The 17,470-nt window shown below is 44.0% G+C and overlaps 2 protein-coding genes across 3 annotated transcripts in view; one reads left to right on the top strand and one right to left on the bottom strand.

Moving 5' to 3' along the window:
• Positions 1 to 17,470, top strand: part of LOC309693519 (caspase-8-like) — a 92,036-nt gene that overhangs the window by 57,932 nt on the left and 16,634 nt on the right. For both annotated transcript variants that reach the window (XM_082512816.1, XM_082512815.1), the window contains 2 exons: positions 16,266 to 16,346; positions 16,472 to 16,815. The gene's annotated coding sequence lies outside the window, so the exon portion shown is untranslated. The remainder of the gene's footprint in view (positions 1 to 16,265; positions 16,347 to 16,471; positions 16,816 to 17,470) is intronic.
• LOC309694761 (uncharacterized protein) lies at positions 1,214 to 6,851 on the bottom strand (the record flags this gene model as incomplete). Its single annotated transcript, XM_082514969.1, has 5 exons — positions 1,214 to 1,692; positions 1,781 to 2,143; positions 2,240 to 2,319; positions 2,402 to 2,916; positions 3,237 to 6,851. The coding sequence occupies one exon, from the start codon at positions 6,849 to 6,851 to the stop codon at positions 3,465 to 3,467; it is 3,387 nt and encodes a 1,128-aa protein (XP_082371095.1). The 3' UTR covers positions 1,214 to 1,692; positions 1,781 to 2,143; positions 2,240 to 2,319; positions 2,402 to 2,916; positions 3,237 to 3,464.

A 17,470-nucleotide genomic window follows, 5' to 3' on the forward strand; every position in this document is an offset into this window, starting at 1 on the left:
TCCCTTGTTGGGCTTACAATCTAAATAGATACATTTGTAGATATTATGTTTCTGTTGCTAAAAGTCGATTTTTTTTTCATTCAATATTCTTGGGGATTCTTATTTTGAATTTAGTAGGACTTCAGAAATGTACAGTAAACCTATCCCACTTAACCTTAAACAAATGTTTGATTCAGTGTCCTTTGTAGTGGACAGCAAGACTCCCACATTTTCAATCTGTGTCCACACTTCAGGAAGCAGAGGGCTGAGTGATGTAGAGTTCTTTTAAATTCTGGATTTCACTCAGTCAGACTTTCATATAGGATGAGGTGGAGGAGTGCAGGGAGGTGAGAGTCAGAGGGCACACCAGCTTCTGAGGAGCCTGAGAAGGAAGCCACTGTCACTTATGGACAAGCGTGTAACCAAAGGTGTTTTTTGGCTCTACCCGTTCTTTCTTTATGGATTCAATTTCAACCCTATTAACACTGGGTTGAAAGACTAACAATAAACATGAAAACAGGGCAACTCTGTCTATAACCACCATGACTGGAGGATCACTGATTACATCAGTGATCAGACAGCCAGGTTCTTGAAAGTGTCAAAGCACACAAACCAAAGGGAGATGCTCATCTCTGCAGGCAGCCCAAACATTTATAAGCTGCATATCATACGTTAATATCTATGACATGACTTGAATCTGGATATATTCAGTACTATTTATAGCAATTTCAATGCATATAGACAGATTGTTTAAGACTGTTACTTTCCAGCACTGACAAGATGACTTCAATGTGTGATCAGGGGATCAGACGATAGAAGGCCAGTGCAGATGTTTCCTACAGCACTTACGCAATATCTATTAACCATAATAGGCTTCAGCTGTGGTCTCTTTGCTCCAGCATAGACTACTCAAACACTGGGATGTCCTTCTCTGAACTTCACCTTCCTTTTTCAAATCAAGTATTTCCCTTCATCTAACAGTTCAGAGATCCACATGAAAAAAACAAAACAAAATGAGGGACAGAAGAAAATAAACAACATTTTTGAAAAAAGGTTTTGCTGGAACATGTTTCTTTCAACCACATATGGTAGCCATGGTAACTTTCAGGATTTGTGGAGGGAGAAATCAAGTCAAACTGTTCTGAAGCAAACTAATGTATTCTGAGAGAATTAAAAGACATTATAACAAGTTAAATGTAACATTTTTATTGTTACTATCAGGAGAGTGTTGTGAGATTTGTTGTTTGAAATAAAAGTAACTTTTTTGATTAAGTAATGTTACTAGGTTTAAGAATGTAAAGGCTCAGTTTAGGAAAAGCACCCGTGAAGCTCTACTGCAGCACATGTAAAAACCTCCCAACACAAATAACACCAGTTGTGTTCCCAGTCTGAGATTTATTCTTTGATATAAAACTGCTACAGTATAAAATGCAGCACCTCAATGCGAGATTCAGATTTAGAAAAATAAAAGATTTAAAATGATGGAAAATATAAAGGGAACATTTTAAGAAACATAATAAGTAATCATGCATCCCTAGTTGCACAGTAAGATGTGCTGTATTTCCATGATGACTTTAGGTGCGCTGAGGTGGCAGCACAAGTTTCTTTCTCAGGGTGAATCTCACTTCAGGCATCTGCTTGGCCAACGAGGAGGTTACTCAATGTGCTACATCATCGTTCACGTAGTGGAGGATGGAGACAATGTCTTCGCCCCTAAGAGCATTTATAGAGATACAAAAACATGTTGATATCACTGTCAGGGCCAGTGTGCACATGTGTTTGGTGATTTTAAAACAATTACCTGGGACAGCGCTCCTTCAGCTGCTCACAAAGAGACTGAACAAACCAGCTTCCATCGACTATATGTCTAAGTGAAGCATGATCTTCAACAGTGGCTATGGCAACCAGAACATCAGCTTCCTCAGGGATGGTCAATGGTGAAGTTCTCCATATCGTTCATCTGCACTCCACGCTGTATGTTACTTCCTTGGCAGGCCTGGATCAGGAACACTTTGGGCTTACCGGTGAGGACGGACTGGTCACACCCCCTGAACTTTCGGGTAATTTCTTTAATGGGGAGGGGGTTCCTGTCAGTTCCCAAAGCTACACCCCTTTTTCCGTGACTCAGAATAGAGCAGATGAAAGCATCACCGTGCTCAAGAACCTGCAGAGGATCAACAAAGCTGCTGCCATCCCACTCTTTAAAATTGAACTTCTGCAGCTGAGACATGTCTGCCAGGGAAGCAACAAACGTCAGTACCTGATCCATCTGATCCTTGTTCAGGTCTTCACACATCAGCACTCTGAAGCCCAGACACCTGAACACCTCTGCCAAGCTTTCTGCAAAAAATGTAATTAGAGAAAAATATTTAAGCACCAGATACTAACAAGAAAGAATAAAAAATCTGCCCCTGAAACTTACGGGCGTCTTTATCTGTCCCTCTTCTCTGTGAACCATCCTTGAAGTTCTTATTGTTTATGATCACGCAGAGGCCGACGGGCCGGCTAATGATTTGATAAACATCCTAAAGAGTGGACACCAAGATTTTACATGTGTTACTACAGGATGCGTAACCACAGAATTTCATCTACATATCTGCCTCAAGCGATGTCACAAGTGTAGGAGGCTGGTTCTGCATCAGCATCTTCCCTGTGACATATTCCCATCTTGTGGCAGAACATGTGAGGGAAGAACAATAAAACTGAGGTAAACAACCAAACACAACAGGAGACAGTGTATTTCTATACAGTGTTGCGTGAACTGGACATGTGTGTGCTTAATAGACTGGCAAATTACAGCAGGATTTTCCTATCCTCGGTCAGAAGGCACAGGTGACTTATATGATGAAAAAGAGGGTCCACAGCAATGATAATTAGGGTTCCTTTAATCCAAACATCTCCAGAAGTGAATTCGTGTGAGTATATGTATGTGTGGTTCTGTAAAAATAACAGAAATTACAATTAGCAAACAATTAAGTCAACCAAACTGGTCTAAATAATACAGAAAGGGTTGAACAGAAATGACTAAACACCACCCCCTGGCGGACACAAATGGGCTGCTGCACAGGGATAGACTCCATCTTTACTTTGGGCAGCTCAGTTCACAAGGGTAGCGCCATTTTGGTCAAATCAGCGCGAATATACATTGCCTCGTGGCTACACGAACAGCTGGAAAACTCTACTAAGCATCACCCAATGTACATAGCTAAATATATGATAAGTTACAACCATAGAACAAACAAATACAAGGCACTTACTTATCATTCACGCACACGCACTACACATGTTCAGTACAACAGCCCAGCTCCATCAGCGCTATCACGGTGAACCAGCGCAAACACCAACAAAGGATGGGAGGAATGTACCATCTGTGGTTAGAGGGGGTCCGTGGAACAGTCTATATACACAAATCACAGGGGTTTTATACAGCCGCCCCCTAATGTGTATAACACATTAGTAAACATTAAAAACCCATGTGAATATAACTAAGGACATTCAACTAACAGTTCAGGTAAAATGATAAGTTTTGACACAGGCCGTTGGTATTTATGTTCCCCAATGGCGACTTCAGCTACTCGCACCTGTCCATCCGGGCTGGGAAACACCTGTGTTACCTGTCCTACGGACCAGGAAGCCCGTGGGAGCTGATAGTCCACCACCATGACAGTCTGTCCCACTTTCAAAGGTGGAGTAGTCTGGTTCCACTTCTGGCGAGGCTGCAGTCCAGGCAAGTAGCGCTGAATGAACTGAGTCCAGAACTGGTCCGCTACGACTTGGCTGTGACGCCATTTCCACCTTCCAAGTTCTTCTCTGGTTCCATAAACTGCCTGGGGAAGGGAAGCATCGCGCCGCCCCATGAGCAACATATTTGGCGTGATCGGATCAACATCTGCAATATCCGAGGAAACGTATCCCAGTGGCTTGGAATTAAGTATGCCCTCTACTTCAACAAGAACAGTAAGCAACAAATCCTCTGGCACCGCTTGACCTTTGAGGGCAACTTGAAGTGCAGATTTGACTGAACGGATCTCCCGTTCCCAGGCTCCCCCAAAATGTGGAGCATGCGGAGGGTTGAAGTGGAAAGTGATGCTCTGTTCACTGAGCTTCTCCTGCAGTCGTGGCTCCATCACTTTGAATGCCTCCTGCAGCTCTCTGTCTCCTCCTCTGAAATTGGTGCCCTGATCACTCAGTATTTCAAAGGGTTTTCCTCTTCGAGCAATAAATCTGCGCAGAGCCATGAGAAAGGAGTCAGTGTCCATACCAGTGAGAAGGTCGAGGTGAATGCAGCGGGTCGTAAGGCATTTAAATATAATGCCCCACCGTTTCTCTTGTCTCCTGCCTATCTTTATAGTGAAAGGGCCAAAACAGTCAATTCCTGTGGACCAGAATGGCGGCTGATTTAATCGCAAGCGGGTAGCAGGGAGATCAGACATCTTCGGTGAAACAGGCTTGGCTCTCCACTTCTTACACTCCAAACAGCGATACTGATGCTTCCTTATGGCCTGTCTGCCTCTTAAAATCCAATACCTGCGTCTCAATTCGGCAAAAACACGTTCTGGGCCAGGATGCAGGAGACGTGTATCATAGTCTTTGATGATGAGCTGAGTAGTAGGATGGTCTGGTGACAACACGATAGGATGCAGAGTGTCAACATCCATCTGCTCTGCTCGCCGGAGACGTCCACCTACTCGTATGAGGCCAAGCTGACTGTCATATTCGGGAGAAAGGTTGCTCAGTCTGCTGTCTTTGTACACCTCTTTCCCAGATTTGAGTGTGTGTACTTCAACAGGGAAGCTATCTTGTTGTGCCTGTTTGAGAATTTGAACTTCAGTCTCTAGTCGTTGTGCCGCTGACATAGGGAGGACAGCCGCCCCGTGAGAAGACAGGTGGGTGGCCTGCACCAAATCAGCCCAGGTGTTGTATGCAGGATCAGACTGTGCCAAATCTGTAGTGACATAGGCACAGAAAGCTGATTTCTTTAACTCAGTATTATCTTCAGTGTCTGTACTCACAGTAGGTCGTGCTGGCCACTGCTCAGATGCTTGTCTCAGGAAGGGGGGCCCATCCATCCACCGGATAGGTTTTGACAGCTCACGTAATGGTTTTCCCCGGGTGATGTCATCTGCTGGGTTCAAAGCCGAGGGGACATACCTCCAGCTGGCAGCCTCAGTCAGCTCCCACTCTTGCCACCGCTGGAGTAACTCGCCCTCGATGGGATCATCCCAGTTCCTGTCGTTCTGCCACAGACATTGAACAATAACCTTTGCCCGGGTCGTGAAGGGGATGATGAAGCCCAGTGGGTCGTATTGAGAGGCGAGGATGCTGTAGATATTTCTCATGGTTGACTCCTGAGGAACCACTGGCTGACATCTGTAGGCGATCTGGTCTGTGGAACAGTGCCATGCCAAGCCTAAGGTTGGTTCTTGGGGATCTGGTTGGTGTTCAGTCAACCACAGCTCGCAGGTAGGGGACTTTGCTTCAGAGGGGAGATGAGCAATGGCCTCTGGGTAGTTACTGGCCCACTGTCTGATTTCGAAACCACCAGTAGATAGCAACTCACTGATGTTATCGACAAGTGGTCGTGCCTGCAAAGCAAAGGGCAAAGATTGCAAACAGTTATCGACATAAAATGAGCGCAGCACTGAGTCTAGTACTTGTTCATTGCCATCTTTATGATCCTGCACATGGCGCTGAAGTGCATACGTGGCACAACAGGGGCTGCATGTGGTTCCAAAGGGCAGGACACACCACTCATAAATGTCCGGGCTTCGATCTCTTTCCATATCTCTCCACACGAATCTCAGCAGGGGCCGGTCATGCGGAAGAAGCCGCACCTGATGGAACATACCTCGTATGTCCCCACTCACAGCAACAGGGTGCTCCCTAAATCTCAGCAGGACACCTATTAAGGATGGACCGAGAGTTGGACCTGGTAGCAGCTGATCGTTAAGGCAGTCTTGCCTGTATTGGAAGGAACAGTTGAAAACTATCCTAGGCTTATTGTTATGATGCACAATATGATGGGGAATGAACCAGGATTCATTTGTGCGGTTTGCCTCTTCAGGAGTGAGTTTTCTTACATAACCTGCTTGTTCCAGTTTGTGTATTTCTGCATTGTACACAGCCGCTAGATCAGGATCTTTAATCAGGCGCTTCTCGGTGGACCAAAGGAGAGCCATCACTGCGTCATGGTCAGTTCGTAGTTTAGTGGAGTCTCTGCGGCGGAGCAGAGGAGTAGCATAACGAGCTACTCCATTCACCTGTACACGTTCTGTGGTTTTCTGCAGTAACTCCAGTGCCTCTTTGTCTTGTTTAGAGCGAGTTACCTCTTTCTCTGATCGAAAGGGGAGCACATCTAACTGCCACAGCTTCTCAACGTTCTGTCTTAGCGCTTGAGAAGGAGATGGTAACAGGGATGTGTGCAGACATGAAGCTTCAGTAGGTAGATGTAGAAAGGTAGCCGGTCCCTGGATGGCCCAACCGAGGTTAGTGTTGACAGCAACAGGGCTGCCTAGTGGACCGACTTTGACAGGTGACAGAGGGGTGATGAGCTGGACATTATCTGAGCCTATAAGAAGCATAGGCTGCACATCCTTAAATGCTTTGATGGGAACGTCGGCCAGATGTGGATATCTCTGACGGAGTATGTCCACTGGACAGGATTGTTTTGCCAGATTAAGTTCTTTAGCAGTGAAGACACGTCTGATGTGATGTTTGATTTGGGGAGAGCTGGGTGCGCTTAGTTCAAAGGAAACAGATGCGCCTTGTAACTGTGACACCTCCTGCCTGATGGTTCGTAGTTTGAGGGACTCCTCTGTGATATTCAATTGCAGGTAATAAACCGCTGCAGATAGAACAATAGTCTGATCCATCGTCAAGAATGGCGTAGGTGGACAGAGATCGCTCATTATTGTGGAGGGTAACTGGGACCACTTTAAGCATGACTCTGCCTGAATGAGTGACTTGGTCCAAATACACCATGCTGGAGGCTGTACTCAATGTCAGGATACTCTTGTTTGAGCTGGAGGCAGCTTCATGAAGGATCTGCAGGTGTTGTTCTCCGCAGGTGGCACAAGGTTTCTTCAGATTGCAACTGTCAGGCTGGTGACTCCGACCACATCTCCAGCATCTCTTATTGTCATTAATCCATGTAATAATCTGTGTAGTACTCAGCTTACTGAAGTCAGAACAGGAACTCAAGTAATGTTCTGTACTGCTACAGAAGGGGCAGTAGGGCTTAAATTTCTCTCTTTTCTTCCCTTTCATCGGTTCTTTACTGTCAGTAGGGGCTGAAGTGGTATTAGCCGTCGGTGTTGTAGGCTTGTCAGTGCCATAGTAGACTGATGAGGATGTCTTTAATGGTCGGGATGACTTGTCTCTACGATCTGAGCGGGGTTTATCAGATATGTAGCTTTCTGTAGCCCTTCGTGATATCTGTATGGCCTGTGACTTCCTCTCTAACCACTGTGCAAAGTCAGGGAGAGTATAGGTGTTAGCTGAGTCACTCTGCAAGATGCCCTTTGCAAGACAATATTCAGCAAAACTGTCTTGATAGGAGAAGGGGAGTTTACTCAAAAGCCTGTCCACATGGGAACCACACTCTAGTTCGCTCTTAGCAGCTCCTTCCATGGAGTTTAGTAGTCCCACCAAACTACTAACTGATAGAGCAAAGTCTTCAAACCCCTGTGCATCTCCAGCTTTCACTGTGGGAGCTCTCAAAATGTTGTTAATTTCACCTTGGACTAATTGGCGTGGTTGTCCATAGCGCTGCTGTAGAGCCTGCATTGCTTTACTGAAGGGCGTAGTGTCATGCACATACCTCTTTGCAAGCTGAAACGCAGGAGGAAACTTTAGATGATCCAGAAGTACTTGGAATTTGTAATCCTCAGACAGGTGTGGGTGTGGTCCCAAAACTCCATCCAGACCTTTCTTCAGTAGCAGAAAATCACTCTCTTTTCCTGTGGTGAAGCGGATCAGGTTGGGTTTAGGGATGCCATAAGAAGAGGAAATAGCCATCTCCATCAAGTTCGGTCTCTGAGAGGAAAGCAGAGATGAGGAGTGTTGTGGGCTGCTCTGAATTACATCATGCTGTGAACTGACAGGTGGAGGTGCAGCTGGAGCAGGATGCCGATAGGTATACTGTGAGCTAACAGCAGGTGGCAGCACTTGTGTAACGTATGGCTGACTGAGAGGTGGGCCTGAAGTCCAAGGCGGATAGCCTGGAGAGGGCATGCCAGGCGGCAGCGGGACAGGGTACTGCATAGTGCCAGGGATACTAAACTGAGCAGCACTGTGTGGCACAGACCACTGTGGGGTTGATGACTGCCAATTCAGGTCTCTTTGCTGATACCAGGGAGGATGTTGCTGTTCTGTTGCTGTAAATGCAGACCGGTGTACCACTGGTGTTGGCTGAGCAGCTGATGGCATAGAAGAGTGGACGTATGGTAAATGGTAAATGGCCTGCATTTGTATAGCGCTTTTCTAGTCCATAGGACCCCAAAGCGCTTTACACTACATTCAGTCATTCACCCATTCACACACACATTCACACACTGGCGATGGCAAGCTACATTGTAGCCACAGCTGCCCTGGGGCGCACTGACAGAGGCGAGGCTGCCGGACACAGGCGCCACCGGGCCCTCTGACCACCACCAGTAGGCAAACACGGGGTTAGTATCTTGCCCAAGGATATTTGGCATGCAGCCAGGATGCAGCCTGGGATCGAACCACCGACCTTCTGATTAGTGGCTGACCTGCTCTGCCACCTGAGCTACAGCCACCCCATGGAGGGGACTGAGGAATAGGTCGGTTAACAGGGAGAGTAGGAGCTGTTAACTGTAATATTTGAGGGTTATCAACTTGATGAGCTGTGGAAGGGGAGGTCTGCTGTACAGTATGAGACTGAGGGCCAGGTATTACTGGAGATATGGGGGGGGTGTTTTCTAGTCCGCCCATAGGAGGAGCTTGTGTAGGATTATTATCCACAGTTAGTAAAGGCATACTATGGCTCCGGGCCTGGGTTTGTAACTGTACTTGGGGGGTTCTTTGGCCAAAGTTCAAAGACACTTGTATAGCGCTCTGTATCTCCCTCATCTGCTCCTGTACCTGGGTAACACACTGCTCCATCCTCCTTATTCTCTCCATCTCTGGTGAGCCATCGATGCCAGCGGTTTGGTGTATTGGAGTAGCTGCATTAGTGTTCGGTGGAACTGGGTTAGTCGGCTGTGGGGGATAGGTCCAGATGAAGTCATCCAGATATCTTGGAGCCCTATGTGGTCTCCTTTGCCGGGCACCTTGTTGTTCTTCATCATATCGGGATGCAGCCATGTTAGGAAATGCTGTAATTAATCCGGCTCGAAGGACCACTTGAACTGGACATGTGTGTGCTTAATAGACTGGCAAATTACAGCAGGATTTTCCTATCCTCGGTCAGAAGGCACAGGTGACTTATATGATGAAAAAGAGGGTCCACAGCAATGATAATTAGGGTTCCTTTAATCCAAACATCTCCAGAAGTGAATTCGTGTGAGTATATGTATGTGTGGTTCTGTAAAAATAACAGAAATTACAATTAGCAAACAATTAAGTCAACCAAACTGGTCTAAATAATACAGAAAGGGTTGAACAGAAATGACTAAATACCACCCCCTGGCGGACACAAATGGGCTGCTGCACAGGGATAGACTCCATCTTTACTTTGGGCAGCTCAGTTCACAAGGGTAGCGCCATTTTGGTCAAATCAGCGCGAATATACATTGCCTCGTGGCTACACGAACAGCTGGAAAACTCTACTAAGCATCACCCAATGTACATAGCTAAATATATGATAAGTTACAACCATAGAACAAACAAATACAAGGCACTTACTTATCATTCACGCACACGCACTACACATGTTCAGTACAACAGCCCAGCTCCATCAGCGCTATCACGGTGAACCAGCGCAAACACCAACAAAGGATGGGAGGAATGTACCATCTTAGCAGTGGTTAGAGGGGGTCCGTGGAACAGTCTATATACACAAATCACAGGGGTTTTATACATTGCGTGTGTGTGTTACCGTGCTGACATGAAGACACTTGGACAGGCTCGGATAAAAGGGGGGTACAACTCAGCTGTAAACTCGCCAGCAGAGGGAAAGTTTCTATAATGGCGCCATCGGTTTGCAGGAGGTTCAGGAAGTCTTTGCATTTATCTTCTCCTTTATTCATGATCTTATCCACGAGCTCATTGACGTGTGTCTCCGCATTTGCGTTGCTGATGCTTTTAAGATTGTTGTATTCCCGGTGAGTGATCAGCTTATTCTCATAAACTTTGTTGAGAATTAGCCTGTGGTCTCCGGACAGAATCTCATGAATGGCTGTTTTATTGCTCCTTATTGCATTTTGGGCCAACATGCTGAATCTGCGCAAAGGAAAGAGTCAGAGGTGATCCTAAACACTACTGTCTATGAGACGGAAGTGGTTTATTACAGCTTACTATCGTAATAATAGCTGCACATTATATTACATAAAACGTAATTCTCTTACGGTGAAATGTATGGTTGTAGTTGTGTGTCTTATTTTGAAAGAACTATTTACGCGTTACCATAGCGACCAGAGAGCGTTAAGAAGCAGAGAGGAGGATGTCACTGTCATTGTTGCTGGCGCACAGCTCAAGTCACGTTTATTATTATATTTACAAAATACCACAGTTTCTTTTTTTTATTCTTTTTTTGTATTTATCCGCGACACCTTAAAGGTCGTTCCCTGAAAATATTGTCTGACATTAAAGTGGTCTGTGGTGCAAAAAGGTTGGGGACTCCTGCTGTACAGTACAGAATGCGTTTAGCTTGTCGAATTTACATAAATCTTCGATCGCTAGCAGTGTAACTCTGAAGTGCTGTACTGTATGTTTGTAAGTTTTCTCACAAACAAACACTACAATGCCGACGAAACGTTTTGCACCCTCAAATGCACCTTCATGTTTCATTCCATAATACTGGACTTATGTTTCTACGAAGGTTTGAACTCTAAGAGTGTTTAAACAAAAGAGAAAAGTGTGAAAATGTTCGTTCCTGTCTGAGAAAAGTCTATAAAGCATGTAGTGAGGGGTTTTACAGTCTTAACATCTATAATAATCGTAAAAAATAAAGTTGGCTACTTCACGGATTTCACCTACCGCGGGTTATTTTTTGAACGTAACACCAGCGATAAACGAGGGGCTGCTGTATTATTAATAGTAGTGTCTGGGACATCTAATTGATTAACATCAACATTGATTATTATGCACTATTATTTTTGTTCAAGGAGAGCAAAAAATATAAAACTCTCTCTCAGCTTGTTTGTTGCCAAAAATGGCTACTTTTTGTGTATGTTCACAAAATGCTATAAAATGTATATTTCTTAAAACATTTATCTACTTTTACCGATGTGACTCTTTAAAATAGCACCAGTCCTTTTCATCAAAATCAAAATTGTATCTAAATTTTTTACTCTTTATAGCCAGTTAGGTTATATATTACCATTAACTTTTCAGATAAAACGGTGATAAAGTCCTAATGTTTTCATGAAACTTCCTTTTTATCCCCATCTGAGCATCGGGGAAAAGGCTGTCTTGCAATTGTTGAGGTCACTAGTGTGTGCCCCATTTCTTCCGGGATCACTCTCTTTATAGGTTTTAGTGGACTCCTAGTACTGCGAAGTGGTTTCATGGTACAAAGGGATTGTATTCCAAGATCTGGGAGACTGTAGAAATGAGCAGTGATGCCCTTCCTACCATCTTTCCAGAAAAATAAGTGATCTGGAAGCTGTTAGGCTTACTTACAGCAGCAGCACTTTCTGCACCTGCATAAACTCCAGGACACATTTACTAACGGTGTTTGTTGCTGTATGTGCTGCAGCTTTGAATTTGTTAATAATATATATTTTGTTAATATTTTGGCTATGGTGTCTTGTTTTGAAATGTACAAGAGTAAAAGTATTTTTAGCAGGTGCTTCAAAGCTAAGTTTGACTGGGAAACTCAAAGCTCAATAGGCTGCATCAACAGAAATTCACTGCAGCCTATGTAATATTTCATGCGTCATAATTTATTCTACTCTATCTTGCAAATACATATTTGTGTGGCAATGTCATGCACAACACACACAACTATTAGATCCTTAAGATCAAACCCGTGTCATTCTTTTGGTCCACTGCAGTGCAGTAGTCAAAAAAAAGAATAAGTGAAGTGTCCACAGATGGCCAGGATAGAGCCCAGAGTGTTAATGTTTAAAATGTATAAAAATATTATTGATTGCAATTCTTTACTGTTAATATCAACAATAAGCTTTTTATTTTGAAATTACAAGTTAAAAAAAAATGCTGTTACATTTACATTTAATGCTGTTACACTGTAATCCTTTATTATAAGTATGGACACAGAATAAAGTGAACAACATTTTGAAATAAGTTTAATTGGAATTTTGTACTACGCAAAAAACAAAACAAAAAAACAACAACAACAACATATTAAACAAACAAACAAACACAGCCAGTGCCTTCATTTGTCCATTACATGTCAAACATAGCACTGACCCTTAGTCCCTGCTCATCAGCACATGCTTTCAAAAAGAGCTCCATGTCCTCTGCAAACTGAAAAACAAAGAGGAACAAGTCCCTTGCTCCAGTGTCTTCTTCCTCTGACATGTCTATTAAGACCCTCTGCTGGTCCCCTTGATTTAAGGACAGATATTTGGGCATTGTTACATGTCCACGGAAAAGTGCCTTATTTTGGACAACCCACTGCACAGCAGGACGCAGATCTTCAACAACTGCTGGCTCCTGTGTCAGGCAAATGGGGATGAAAACATAGTTATTTCTCTGTTGCAGAACAGTTTTTTAACAGTTATTCAAATTTCACTAACCATGTAATTACACTACTGTTTAAAGTGAATACTGACCTGACTGACTTCCTGGAACTTGCGCTTTTTCAGTCTGAAAATGGGCACGTGTTGTCCTTCAAGCACAGCTTTGGCTTCCTCTCTCCAGTGTGCAAATAGCTTGCCAGAGCTACGAAGAGTAAGGCCACAGTGAGGGCATGTCATTTTCATGGACTTTCCATCAGCTGCAGTTTTATTGAACACAGAGGGTAGAGCCAATGAATGTTCTAACTATAGCTGTCGAAATTAACGCGTTAATTGCGATAATTAAATTTTGGAATAAATTACGTTAGAATATTTAACTATTTAGCGCAACACGCAGATAAGTCGCTCCCATAATTCCACTTGATTTGTTTACCGCGCCACTGAAAATGGAGAAGCAGGAACAGGATGGCCTTCTGGATGGGGAATTTAAATACAAGAAGAACATAGATGGGACAATAAACAAACGCGTTGTAATTTGCACTCACTGTAGTAAAGAGTTTCAATTTCACCGTTCAAATTCGACCTTAAAATACCACCTGAATGCCAAACACGCATTTGTCGGGGCAGCAGCTTCACCCGGCCTGCGTCAGACCACTCTTAGTGAACACAGGCCACTCGGTAAGTCTTCTTTGGACAAACTGACCGACAATATAGCCAAATGGATAGCAAAGGACTGTAGACCGCTAAGCATTGTGGAGGACAAGGGCTTTGCGGATGTTTTAAAGGTTGCATCTCAGGACGCGTCCTACAAGCCCCCAGCGAGAAGCACAATAACAATTCGAATCCACGAACTGTATGAAACGGAGAAATAGAAAAAAGAAGAGGCTTTAGTTCACACAGAATGCGTGGCTCTGACAGGAGACCACTGGACATCATTGAGTAATGACAATTACCTGGGAGTTACTGCGCATTTAATCACTGCAGCCTGGGGTCTGACATCCTTTGCGCTGACTATAATGAAAACGGAAGAGCGGCACTTTGCGGAGGTTTGTGCAGAGCAGTTCCAGACTGTGGAGAATTGAGGAGAAGGTGACAACAGTAGGCACGGACAGTGCGCGCAATATGATCGCCGCGGCTCGCATCATGCCATTCAATCACATGCCGTGTACCGCGCACATTCTACAGAGATGCATCACAGTGAGTCTCGCAGACAGTGGCTTTGTCACTGCGCTGGCCAAATGCCGCAAAATTGTTGGCCATTTTAAGCACAGCCCAGCAAACACAGCAGAGCTGAACGCAGAGCAGGTGTCACTGGGGCGCAAGCAGGAGCCGTTGGCCCAGGACGTGCCTACACGCTGGAACTCCACGCTGGAGATGGTGAAGCGCTTTATCCGCAACCAAACTGCAGTAACCGCGACTCTGGATAAACAAAAGCATAAACTTGTCCTCCTGACGCCTCCAGAGTGGGACAAACTCCAGAGACTGGAGACACTTCTAGAGCCCTGCAGGTGAGCCTGTCATTGTGACCATAATTGTAGGTTTAGATTAAATGTATCAAACATACATCTTAAATCAGTTTTGTTATTATGAAAATGTCTTATTTAAAAAATAAATGAAATCAAATATTTTATTAATATTACCTAGTATTAAAAAGCTTTTTTTAATTTGCTGTCTTATCTCTCTGTGTGTGTGTGTGTGTGTGTGTGTGTGTGTGTGTGTGTGTGTGTGTGTGTGTATTCCACTGCCACTGCAGATATATGACTGAACTGCTGGGAGGAGAGGCCTACGTCTCCTGCTCTGTAGTTCTACCAGCCTTCTGCCACCTGCGCCGTGTCATGGAAGTAACTGATGAGGACCCTGCATATGTGGTGAGGTTTAAAGAGAAGTTTAAGGAAGACCTTGCTTCCCGCCAGGAACATACCAACTATGCATGGCTCCAGATCGCAACTGCACTGGACCCACGTTTTAAAGACCTACGCAGTGTGCCCAAGACTGACAGAGAAGCAGTGTGGACCACACTGGCAGGCATGCTGCATGAAGACTCTCCTAGAAGATCACACACTGCAGAAGAAGGTCCAGCCAAGAAGAGGCTGAGCCTGCTGCAGATGGACTCTGACTCTGAGTCAGAGGAGGAGGTACAGCAGGACAGAGCCATACAGTGCTACAGAGCAGAGCCCTGCACTGCCTTAGAGGACTGTCCCTTACAGTGGTGGGCAGCTTATGCAGGAGCCCACAGCCAGCTGGCCCGCCTTGCTCGCAGATACCTGGCCACTCCTGCCTCCACAGTGCCCTGTGAGAGGCTGTTCTCTGTAGCAGGGCACATTGTGAACAAGAAGAGGTCTGCTCTGCACTCAGAGAACGTGGACAAGTTGGTTTGTCTCAGCAACTGGCTGAAGGATGAGTAGACCAGAGGACCGTGTGTTTAGAGCTTGTTCTATGGTTGAATGTGATTTAAACAATACTTTTCACTGTTGTTCATATTTTTTTGCACTAATCTACCTTACCCAAAAGGATGATTGGAGATTTTTTCTATTTTGCCTGTTGAATTAGGCCTATGTTCTGTGAACTTGAAGATGTATATGGATAAAACAATGTGCTAGATTTAAACGGGTGGAAAACATTCAGTAAAAATCCCTCACAATTATTTGAAGCCCTGTTCTGCTTGTACTGCTTGTACTCACAATTCATAATAAATAAAACAAACAAGTGTGTTAAAAACCACTATCTGTCCCGATTTTTACACATATATACACATATACACATATATTTCGAGTTGCGATTAATCAATTTTTAGGCTGTGATTAATTCGCTTCCAGCACAACACCCAGCCTACGTCAGACCACGCTGAGTGAACGCAGGCCACTCAGCGTGGTCTTAGCATTAAATAACACTAACAAGTGTGTAAAAATCCGCTATCTGTCCGTATGTTTGCACACATTTTGGTCATATTTCGAGTTGCGATTAATCACAGCCTAAAAATTAATTAATCATGATTAATCTGATTAAAAATTTTAATCATTTGACAGCCCTAATAAATTATAATATGAAAACTAAAAGAACATGCATATTCTCTGTCATATGGACCTGCATGAATAAACTTTCTGAATCCTTTATCTTCCACTACTGAAAATATTTGTGGATGATTACTATACCTTTCTAATGTGACGTTGTTGTCCCTGGCTCTCTCTCCCTCTGGCTCTATTCCTGTGTTACTTGAGTGTAACTACCGCCCCTCCCCCCTCTGCCCAGCGTAAAGCACAAGGCTCACGTGCACAGTAAAGCGGAAAAAAAGTGCGAGAGAGAGGGTGAGAGAAGGGGGGAAAAAAACCCACGTGACGGCTCGCGATAAGGAGCCGGCTCGCGTCGTTCACGTCAAAGAATCGGCTCTAAGAGCCATTTCGTTCGCGAACGACCCATCACTAGGAGCTCCACAGTGGCTGCAGCCAGACCCTTCTCCAGAAGGCGGGATAGTTTCGTGTTGGATGTTATTTGAAAGAAGGAACGAGGTTTCGTTTTCAAGGACAGCAGAAGTTCCAACTGACCGTAAGAGAATTACGTTTTATGTAATATAATGTGCAGCTATTATTACGATAGTAAGCTGTACTAAACCACTTCGTTCTCATAGACAGTAGTTTTTAGGATCACCTCTGACTCTTTCCTTTGCGCAGATTCAGCATGTCGGCCCACAATGCAATAAGGAGCAATAAAACAGCCATTCATGAGATTCTGTCCGGAGACCACAGGCTAATTCTCAACAAAGTTTATGAGAATAAGCTGATCACTCAGCGGGAGTGCAACAATCTTAAAAGCATCAACAGTGCAAATGCGGAGACACACGTCATTGAGCTCGTGGATAAGATCATGAATAAAGGAGAAAAAACATGCAAAGACTTCCTGAACCTCCTGCAAACCGATGGCGCCATTAAAGAAATTTTCCCTCAGCTGGCGAGTTTACAGCTGAGTTGTACCCCCCTTTTATCCGAGCCTGTCCAAGTGTCTTCATGTCAGCACGGTAAGACACGTAACACTGTATAGAAATACACTGAAAAAAATATGTTGTTGGATTTACTTAATTCAATAGTGGACATTTGTTGCACACAGATGTTTTGCTTTGGCAGCAACTTAAACAATTGAGTTAAATTAACACAATTTATTCATGTTCAATAAACCTGTGCAATTTGTGTTGATAAAATGTGACTTAACCTCCTAGGACCTGGTGTCCACATATGTGGACATCACATTTTGGGTTATTTAGACCAAAATACTCAATTTTGCTCTACAAGGGCCTGATATCCATTTACGAGGACATTATACTGCTACTGTTCTATTGAAATTTTAAATGAATATCCTGATATGTGGCTCTCATTTTTCTTAGAAACAAAAATCAGGTAAAAAAAAATAAAAATCTGGTAATTGTTTGTTTTTACATTCATCAGGTCTGAATATGCCCAAATATCAAAGAGAAATTAAAAATGCAAGCCGTGGAAAAGTTTGGCTCTTAGGAGGTTAAACATGTTTTGATGAAGTAATTTGAGCTCTTGGAATATTTTAATCCTTCACAATTTTCTCACTTTATCCCAACACCATTCAATAACTTTTACCCAATACTCAGATGTGGATACAGTATCCACATCTGAACCAAAGAGTAAAACAGTGAAATGTGGATT

This window comes from Aulonocara stuartgranti (assembly GCF_965226115.1).
Source record: "Aulonocara stuartgranti genome assembly, chromosome: 18".
In the NCBI taxonomy this organism is placed as follows: domain Eukaryota; kingdom Metazoa; phylum Chordata; class Actinopteri; order Cichliformes; family Cichlidae; genus Aulonocara; species Aulonocara stuartgranti.